This window comes from Helianthus annuus, chromosome 11, assembly GCF_002127325.2.
Source record: "Helianthus annuus cultivar XRQ/B chromosome 11, HanXRQr2.0-SUNRISE, whole genome shotgun sequence".
Lineage (NCBI taxonomy): Eukaryota > Viridiplantae > Streptophyta > Magnoliopsida > Asterales > Asteraceae > Helianthus > Helianthus annuus.
The window spans coordinates 156790361-156801400 of NC_035443.2; the positions used below are offsets into that span (position 1 = coordinate 156790361).

General features: G+C 38.8%; 1 protein-coding gene across 1 annotated transcript; it reads left to right on the top strand.

Moving 5' to 3' along the window:
* Positions 1–465: 465 nt before the first annotated feature.
* LOC110887370 lies at positions 466–1587 on the top strand. Its single transcript, XM_022135053.2, has 3 exons — positions 466–610; positions 703–829; positions 1423–1587. The coding sequence occupies exons 1-3, from the start codon at positions 467–469 to the stop codon at positions 1464–1466; spliced, it is 315 nt and encodes a 104-aa protein (XP_021990745.1). The 5' UTR covers position 466; the 3' UTR covers positions 1467–1587.
* The last annotated feature ends 9453 nt before the right edge of the window (positions 1588–11040 follow it).

Below are 11040 nucleotides of genomic sequence, written 5' to 3' on the forward strand. Positions count from 1 at the left end.
ATACAATTATATTGAAGTAAAGCAACCATAATTGATACCTGGTATATATAAAAAACAGACAAAAATGTTTTCTCGATCAACCTGATCTTTACCAAAAAATGATCTATTTGACCAGAAATTTTACCAAATCGCCGGTTTTGCCCCCTAGGTATCCTTGGAATTTTATTAAAATTTTCAACTAATGATCTGATATTTGGCAGGCTCTACTTCAAAATGATGCTTTTTTTTCAACAGCTTCTTTTAGTACCCTAACCTTTTCGGTGTTAACGATGGTGGAGGATACCCACCCCACCATCGTTACCAGTCTGGCAACAATTTTGCTAGTTTTGCCAGTTTTGCCGCACTACCATCCACCACCAATCTCGTATAACTTTTTATTGTTCTTTAATTAATTTATTCATTTCTTTTAGAAAATTGTGTATGGGTTGATCATTAATTATTTTTTAATCAACCAGCGCATTGGGACATGGCCGCGCGGTGGTACCCCTACTACCGTTTTCACGGCGGAATTGGTGATGGATGTTGTGGATTAGCTTTTCGTAATACTGTAGACTACACCATGGCTCGTCCGCTACAACTGTTTGATGCTTTGGATCCGATTAACTTTCAGGTCTCTTTATTAATTTCTGTACTAAATTTAGTTTATTTTTATTTTTTTTTATTTTATAAAAAATACAATCATTTCTCTTTCATTTGTTTTAGATGACAATTGATCATGGTGGCTTTGTGAACATTCCGATGATCGAACCATCATGTCTGCCGGAGGAGGCAAGCAGTGGAACCGGCGTGTTCTTACCGGCGTATCCGATGAGGATCCGTGGTAGAAAAGGTGAGGGTGTGAACAACAATAATTGTTATAATAAATCTAGTTGACAATAATCTACTCTTTATTCTTAATAAAACCCATAAAATCTATACAAAATTATAAATCATTAAAACGAATTTAGAAGTAATACTGCTAATAAATGTGTTATTTTGAATTTGAAAGACTTCTTTCTAAAATGAAAGAAATAAATACTATCTCACATTTTTTGTGTTTACTTTTATGCTAGAAGCAGTGTACGGTTGTATTGTTGAACACAAACTGTGTTATACATCACAACTTTTTATTTTTTTTCACAACTATAATGCATGTAAGATAAAAATAAGACATAAAAACTAAGGCAACTATGTGAGTTTTATAAAACATATTTTTTCGCTGATTTCTCTCTTATGGATTTCACATGATTAATAAATTGTGTACATCATAATTGATTTATTATGTATTTCGAAATAAATTATTCATGTGGTATTACATACGTTACATATCTACCTTTTTGACATATGCGTTAAATGCAAATACGTTACATATCTACCTTTTTGCCCCCTAGGTATCCTTTGAATTTTATTAAATTTTTCAACTGATGATCTGATATTGGGCAGGCTCTACTGCAAAATGTTGCTTTTTTGTTTTTTCTGGAGGATGATCTTGCAACAAGATTTACCTCTTCTTGCTCAAAATCCATTAGGTGGGGGGCTTAGAGCTCTGGAAAGGAGAGTCGAAGAACTGCGAGATCATGCAAACGCACTCTGTAGGAATCGCGAAAATGGAGGAAAGTACGTTCAAAATCCTTGCTTGGGAAGAAGTTGATGAAAATGAAGAAGCTAAGCGCGAATGTGATCGCAAATTCTACGAATTAGCAACGGCACTCTTTTAGATTGTCACGTTAGAGATGTTATGAAGAGTTTTTGGATGATTAATTTCTAGTTGCTTTCTTAAGGTTAGCAAGTATTTAGAGGCCTGACGTGCTTTCGAATATTTACCATGCTCCAGATGATTAGTTATAGCTTGATTTATGATGGAAACGCAGCGGTGAAAAGTAGACTAATGGTATAATCAAGATGTCTACTAAGCTGTCATGGGTTTGCAAGGAAATGACGGCTTCTAAAAGCAAGAAATCTAAGCAGATGACAATGTTAAGGGAGTTACCAAATAGGAGGAAAGAGTTAACTTTGCAAAATAAAAAGGCTAGCTAACCGGTGATGACCAAAGAGACGCAGGAGTCATCATCACAAGATCTTCAAGATTCATCTGCACAAAAAGCAAATAGAAATTCTGATGTTGCTGCAAAATGTTGTGACACAATGTCTGAAGATCAACCTCTTTCAAGGTGGTTCCTAACTACTCTCTAGTCTGCTGGTGTATTTGAAGAGACATGCCATTTATAGTTAGATCATCCAAGAACTGAAATCGAAGATCAATTGGAGACTAGCTGTTTTCTTATGAAAATATTTGATTGAAATGATTTCATAGAAGGACAAAATGGGGAACATTTGAAACGTCTTTGATTGCAAACTACATCAATTGATGTTTGATTGTAACATATTTATTGTTCATAGCATTTGGAAAATTTGTTTACACAGTCGTTTAATATAGGAATATTGGATTTTAATAATCTCAACTATTCGTCGTTGGCCGCCAACAGTTCTAACTTCAAAAATAACCACCGGCTGTCCCAACTATTGATATATTGGCCACCAATGGACCCTGACTAACAGAACTGTAACGCCGTTTGTCTTCGATCGCCGAAAAAACGTTTTTGAGGCGAGAAAAAGGTTTCTAATGGTCCGATCTAAGGTTACAAAGAGGTTTGCGACGAAAATGCTGAGTTTCCGGCCAAAAAGTTGAGTTTTACGGCCAAAAAGAAGTTTTCTGGCAACTTCAATAATTAGTGATTTTACTAGAATGTTTAGTTTTCCAGCCAAAAATGAGTTTTCCGGCCAAAAATGTTTTTCCGGCGAGCGGACACTAACGGCGTTAGGGTTCTGTTAGTCAGGATCCATTGATGGCCAATATGTTAATAGTTGGGACTATCATTGGTTATTTTTGAAATTAGGACTGTTGGCGTCCAACGACGAATAGTTTAGATTATCAAGTCCAATCACTACTAGAAAACTGCCTCTTTGTGACAGCCAAATTTGTAGCAAATTTGTAGGAAATTGGTCTTACCCACAGATTTGTTACAAAAAAAATCGTGCAAAATAAAATTGTCGAAAATCACGTTAGCTACAAAATTATGACAAAATTTTCCACAAATTTTCGACAAAAAACTATCGTCACAAACGTTTCCTCAAATCACCTACAAACCGTTTTTTTAATGTTTTTCCTACAATTCTTCCACAATTACGCCTATTTTTGTATTTTATTTTATGATATTTTACTTTTAAAATTAATAAAACTAATGAGAAAAATTATCCATAATTATGGATAATTATTTTTATTTCGCGACAAAATTTCTACAAAATTATAAAGCTTTCTCTTAACAGTTTGCTACAAATTTTCTACAAATAAAAAATGTATTTTTTAATGTTGCGAAAATTTCCTACAACTTAAAAAATGGTTTTTTTTTTAATTTGTGACAAAATTCCTACAAACTAAAAAAACAAAATTTAAATGTTACCACAAAATTCCTACAAACCAAAAAAAAAAAATTTTAAAGGTTACTACAAAATTCCTACAAACAAAAAAAAAAAAAACAAAATTTAAGTGTTACTACAAAATTCCTACAAAACAAAAAAAAAGTTTTTGAAGGTTGCCACAAATTTCCTACGACTCAGGAAAAAAAAAAACCTGCAACTGTTTGCTATAGATTTGTCCCAAACTGTAATAAATTAAGGAAATTAAATAAAACCATTTTTTATAAAAAAAATGCAGCAAAATTACTATTATATTCCAAAAATAATTGCAGCAAAATTCTAAAACATTCCAAAAATATTAAAGCAACAATCCGAGACATTCCAAACATTCTTAACATTTTAAAACATTCCAAAACGCACAATAAAATCGTAATTAAAAGCGTTCGAAAGTAATCCGTTCTTTAACATTCCAATACTTAACAAGACGAAAGTTTTTACTTATTTCCGATGTTTTTCAGCTTCTCTTTAACATAGTTTTTTGCCATGCCGCTTGGTCAGTCCGCTCTTTTTCGCGCTCTTTTTGAAATTGTTCGAAACGGGATTCTTTTTCCGAGTTGGCATGTTAACGCTAAGCTTTATGGGGGGCCACCTGTAGAATTGTAATTTATCAAATATGTGCGAAAAAAGTATGAGTGAGTCAGGTAACGGGTCAAAACAGAGTTGGATTAAAACGTGTCACTTTTAGTTACGGTTGAAAACGATCAGACTAGGTTTGACTGGGTAACTGGGTTAACCATCAAACACCTTTAGGTCATTTTTTACATATAAATAATGTGGTAAATATTACTACCTGTTAGGGGTGGATTCACCAATAATCAGTGATCCTCATGTACTGTTGGGTATAGTGATCCTTGCTTCAGCATCAGCTAGTGATCCTCAGAAGTTTTGCAGGATCAGGATCATGGATCATAGTGAGGATCCTTATTCTAACGATTGTCTACTATGCATATGATATTTTTTTGAAGGAGCACGAGCTTGGACTTGGACTTGGTCTTGGCCAGATTCCTGGAGCATATTCGTTATTTCTTCCGCACGTGCTTGACCAATATGGACGTTATGGAGTTCGTGGGGACTTGCGTTAAATGCGGATAGTTAGTTACCTTAGATATTTTCCATTTTTAAGGGGATAGCGAGCTAATTTTAGATCACTTGGCTAATTTTGGCTAAACACACACACATTTAACTGCTCTCACCAGCTCGTAACCATTCACTTGGCGATTACACACTTTCATACACATTACACTATAGTGATCCTTGTAACTAGTTCGCTATCATTCGAAGTTATAACAGATTTCTTGTTTAATTTGAGTTGGTGATCGGTAGTTTCCATCACCCGAGGTTTTTTATGCCGGAGATCATTCATTGATCAAGGGCTTTTTCCTCGTATAAATCTCTGTGTCATTTGTTCATTGCATTTCATAGTGATCCTTCATATCGTTCGATAGTTCAAGCATCACTCCCCGTAACATAGAGTTTGGTTGCATTATCATTGCTTGATTTTTGACCAAAACAGTTTGGCGCCCACCGTGGGGCAATTGGTGCTTCATTCCTAAGAAATTCTTGTTTTTGTGATCATTTTGGTTCATTGCATCCAAGCAGATGGTTTCATCATCAAAGAAGACTTCCAGTGCGATGTCTGCAGTCAATTCATCCCAGGGCATTCCACCTTTGCCTCCACCACCTTCTGGATCTCAGAAAAATGCCGAGAAAAAACCACTCCCATTTTCTCGAAACCTCCAACTTCTTCTGCTTCTTATACTCCTACTACTAGTGACTTGTTTACTTTAATTTTGCAGATGAAGGAGCACATAAAGCAGCAGGATAATACCAATGAAAGGATTCTCAGAGAAATTGGAGACATCAAGAAACAGAAGAGATCGATAGAGGATCATTCCCCATTGATACCCAGATCTTTGAATTTCGATACTCCGGTCATGACCTCTCTGCCTTCAGTAGTTCCAGATGTTCAATACGTGGGAGGACCAAAAGGAGTGCACTACGGAACATCAGCAATGACTCAGGCTTCAGGATCATACTTTCAACCAGCAGGATCTCTCCTTCAGCATGTAGGATCCTTCACTAGCTCAGGAGGATATTTGGGGGCGCAGCAAATTCAAGGATTCTGGCCGTTTCAAGGATCCTCTCAGGTTCAGGGATCCTCTCAGGTTCAGGGATCCTCTCAGGTTCAGGGATCCTCTCAGGTTCAGGGATCCTCGCAGGTTCAGGGATCCTCGCAGGTTCAAGAATCCTCTCAGGTTCAAGGATCCTCTCAAGTTCAAGGATCTTCTCAGTTTCATGGATCCTTCCAGATTCCTGGATCCTTAAGGAGTTTGCAACCAGGGAATTCAGATATCCATCAAGGAGACTTCATTCCAATGCAGACCATTGCTTCTACCGGTCCTTCAATCATTCCAGAATCTCAGCAATATGGATTCATATCCGGGGTTCCAAATTTGAATCCAATGGGAGGTAACACTTTCAATAATTCTTATACCACTAACCATGGCCTTGTGCAGGATACAGGTATCAATCATGCTATGGCTAGGGAATTGCAAAAGCTGAAGGATATGATATCAAGTGTTCCAGGAGTAGTCAAGCCTATCCCGGAGATTGCGGATGGGAGCCATAAGATATCTCGTTTTGCACCACCCATCTGTGATGCTGAGATACCCAAAAGGTCCCACGTACCGACAATGAAGTTATATGATGGCTCAACGGATCCTGAAGAACACATAGCACAATACAGGGAAAGGATGGAGATCAATCCCATCCCAGAAAGGTTAAAGGAAGCATGTCTGTGCAAGGGATTTGGGTCCACTCTTACTGGATCTGCTCTTAAATGGCTGCTAAGTCTTCCCCCTTATTCTATTACCTCGTTTGCTAATCTAGTTAACCTGTTTAACAGCCAGTTCTCTTGTAGTAGAAAATTTGAGCGTTTAACTATTGATTTATATAGGATAACCCAAGGCCATAATGAATCATTGAGAGATTATATCACTAAATTTAGTAAAGAATCCTTGGATATCCCTAACCTAGATATAGCAACAGTTGTAGAAGCCTTTAAAATGGGATTGCTTAGGGATTCATTATTCTATGATGATCTTGTTATGACACCTTGCAGGAATCTAGATGAGGTAAGAACCCGGGCCCTTAGGTTCATCCGGTTAGAGGATGACAAAAGGATCCAGGAAAGGTTAGCAGGATCCTCAAAGCAAGAGAAGCAAGGATCCTCATTCAAGAACAACAAGTTCAGATCCTACAACAAGTCTGATAATCAGAATGTGCATGCAGTAGAACAGGAAGAGGATGATGAGGATTATCCTCCAATTTGTTTTTCCATTGATAACAATGAACTAATTCTTACGATGCAGAATCTAGGTGATAAAGCCAGGTGGCCGAGAAAAAGTGACAAACCAGCTGCAGCTAAAGACAAATCAAAATGGTGTGTGTTTTGGTCAAAACTCACACAAGGATAATGCAACCAAACTTTATGTAAATGGGGTATGATGCTTGGTTTGTAGAAAAAGTAAAGGATCACTTCAATGTGAAGTATGCAAAGACACAATGATTTATACGAGGAAAAAGCCCTTGATCAATGTATGATCTCCGGCATAAAAAACCTCGGGTGATGGCAACTACCGATCACCAAACTTCAATATAAGAAAAATAGTTACAACTTTGGATGATAATGAGCTGAGTACAAGGATCACTATAGTTTCGAGTGTCTAAGCGTGTGAGAATTGTGTTGTGTGTTCTTCCAAATGAGGAAGAGTGGTATTTATACAAGTGTAGGTGACCTATTTTAGGTAAAAGGACTAATAATCAGCTCATTACCCCTTTAGAAACATAAACAATCTAGCCTAAATTGCCGCCCTTAAATCAAGCTAAGTTTCCATATCCTTTGCAACATCTATCACTGATTTAGCTCGTGCTATAATTGTGAAGACGCGTCCCTTGATTATGATGCTAAGAGCGTATCCTGCTAGATGTTCCTGCAAAATATCATTGTATTAAACGAAGGTAACTGTTAGCATGAGGATCCTGTATTGGTCCATGATCCTGATCCTGAAGTCCTCCTGAGGATCACTGTCTGCCAAATAAACAAGGATCACTGGTTAGGATCACGTGTAAGGATCATGTATAAAAAATCCAGCCCTAACAATTGCCCCCAAAATATAAGGAGTTTGTTGTAAATAAACGAGTTATATTTTGCTTTGATCTTATCTGCAACGAATGACTTCGGATAACTAGCCGTTAATATCGAACTAGCCGTTGCAACCCATACGTCATAGATGTGACAACCCCTGCAAATCATGATTATAAATAGGAGATAGGGTTGGGATCACTCTGCATTTAAATTCGAGATATCTTCCCTTTATAATCGCTACCGAAGATCGATCAGGTATTCTCTTTTCTTCTCTTTCCATTCTTCCTTCTCTTGCTCTGTTTTTCTGTTCCCCTGTTTTTATTCTGCTGTGAGGATGTTGCTCCGAAATTCTCCCCATAAGGATCACGAGAAGAGCAGTCCCCTGAAAAGCCCAGGGATCATTAAGGACTCTCCTACGGAGAGATGTTGTTTTACCGATGCTCATGTAGATAGGATTCGTCATTGCTTTCCGGCGGATGCTGTTTTCAAATCCTTCACATCCACTGCTTTGAGTGACTTTGTTTCAGACACCTGGGTGATCTTTCCTGCAACTCCATTTACCATAGGATATTCGTATCCTTTTCCGGCCTTCACCCAATCTTTCTTTTCTCTGACTGGCATATCTTATATCCAAGCTATGCCGATGATCTGGAGGGTCTTGTATACCTTCGAGAGGATCATCGAGCAGGAGGGGATTGACTTAGGGATGGCAGAGCTGGCCGAGCTTTATGATCTTACCACGTTTGGTTCTCATCGATATTTGCTGAAACGGAAGGCCGGGGAGGATCACCCTATTTTGAAAGTTACCAAAAATGACACAAACTGGAAGCGTCGTTTCTTCTTTGTGAGAAGGGATTCCCTCCCTGATGGGAATGATCTGCCCAAGGAGTGGGCCACCTATGGTAGGATAGAGGATCCTGGAAGGATCACCATCAGACTGATCTCTTATGATGAGGATCACTAATGTCTTGTTTTTTGTTTATTGTGCAGCTGTCTCCATTGCTCATCTCAAGTTAACCCCTGCTGCCAGAGAGAGGGTCCTTGCTTTCAAGAAGCTTGATCCTGAAATCAGAAGTTTTCAAGTCACCGTCCAAGATTCTCAAGAAGTATCCTCCGCATCTGCCACTATGTCAAGTAAGTATCCTTATTAAAAAGTAAGTTATATGTAAGACTGTTTAGTTAGTAAGGGAACTTATCTTGTTTTGGTTGTGTAGGCGCTGGGAAACCTGCTAAGTCTGCCAAGTCTGCATCCAAGTTCGGGATTGATGAACTTGCCAACGTCAAGTCTTCACGAAAGAAGGCTTCTGTTGCCAGTCCCTCTGCTTCGGCTCCTAAAGCACCTGTTAGAGGTAAGGGGAAGAAGAGGAAGACTTCTGAGGATCTCCAAGGATTTCCCCTGATCCGCCAACAGTTCCTTGACTATGTCAATGAGGTAAGGATCATTGCCCCTGTTGGTTATCCTTCTCGAATATCCTGCTTGTATATTCTGCCTGTATATCCAGCTTTTTTGAGGATCACCTGATCCTGAACTTACCTTTTTTTCTCTTTTGCAGAAACTTGCTGAGATTGAGACCTACCTTGGCCATGACGAGGATCAGGAGAGCCAAATCGCCGACCTTCAACAAATGGGCGTGTTAAAGGATCTCAAGATAGCCGATCTTGAGAAGGAACTCCGGGCTACAAAGGATGAGGCTGCTCAAAGGCTAATTGACATGGATGGCGAGAAGCAGGAGATCATCCAGGATGCCAAGGTCTCTGCCGCAACTGCTATGTACAAGATACAACTACAAATGGCTGCGGAGGCTCAGGATCCTGCCTTTGACAAGAGCTCATGGGACGTGGAGGGTTGGAAGGCAAGATTGGTGGAGCTGGAGGATGAGGATGAGGCTGAGGAGATCCCCATGCTGGAAGGTGGTGATGCTAAGAAGGATCAGGGTGGAGAAGCTGGTGGTGATGGAGCAGCAAAGGTGTGAGCTGCTGAATTGGGCGATGATGGATATTTCGAGACTAGGCCGGAGCCCAATTTTTTAGGATTGGTAGTGGTTTTTTGTGGTTGTTGATGGTTTGTGAACAATTTATGGTCTGTAATCTTTGGACAATAGTTTTTAGGGTATAGGATCCTGGATCCTTCGAACAATAGGTAGGATTACAAAAGGTGGAGGGATCCTCTGTTTGGGGGATGAAGCCTTTGTGATCCTGCCGCTTTTATTTTCCTGCACATGCTAAGACCGCATAGACAATGGACACCCTTTGCCAACCCATGTGGACGGGCCACGTTTTGCTGGTAGAAATGTGGGTTGGCAATTTTGACAACTTTTTGAAAGGGTCAAAGATCCTTTTGTTAATAATATAACTTTTAATCTTTCTGGCTTATCTCGTGTTGTTATCCTTTATTTTCAATTGTTTTGACACATGTTTGTTTGAGTAAGAAAAGTTGAGCAAATTATGTTTAAGAAATTTAGGATATGATCCTGGATCAAATATCCTATAATCGTAAATTTTCAAGGTGGTTTATTTTAAGGATCATAGGTTCAGTTGTCAAGGTCTAAAGGTTATTCAAATGAATAATGAAATTAAAAATAGTTAAGGATCATACCTGAGGATCCAAGTTAGGATCCTAACCTTTAATCGGGATAACCATAAGTAAAACTTTAATGGATAATAAGGATTAGGGATCCTTAATTGTTTAACTTCGAAAACCTGAAAAAATGGAATATAACTTGGGACTAAGCCAATATAAAAGATAAGTTAGTAACTGGGGACAAGCCCAAAGGATAACTGGGGACAAGCCCATAGGATCACTGAGGATGATCCCAAAGGATCACTGGGGAGAAGCCCAAAGGATCGTGTGTAAACTGGAGTATGGCCCTTACTGGCGACTATCCAAACTTAGTGACATGAAAATGTCAAAACCTTAGCTAACGTGAAAACATTAGAAACCTTAGGAACGGATGTATGGTACGTCTACCATTATACGGAGGATCCTGGGTATAGCCAGTACGATGAGGTTGTCAGCCCCGGAAGTGGGTACTGGTCCCAAAGACGTGAACTATATCAGGATCATCGTGCGCTGCTGGCGGAAACTGGGGATAATCCCAAGGATAACTGGGGACAAGCCCAAGGATCTGCGTTGCTTTTGAAGATCATTGACGATATGCTGAGGATACCTGAACTATCATAACTCAAATGGTTCGTGAGAAGAGGATGAAGGATACAGGATCCTAATCCTTTGGTAAAAAGTAAGGAAATGTAAATGTTTTAAGATAAGGATATTACCAGATTAAGGATCACTGACATCACCTGGATCCTTCGAGGATACTTCTATAAAAGGATCACATGCTTGAGGGATCATGTTCACATAAAGTATCTCTTTAAGTGAACAGCATTCCAGGCTCTTGGTAACAAGTTTCCTTCCATGGTTAGCAATCTGTATGCCC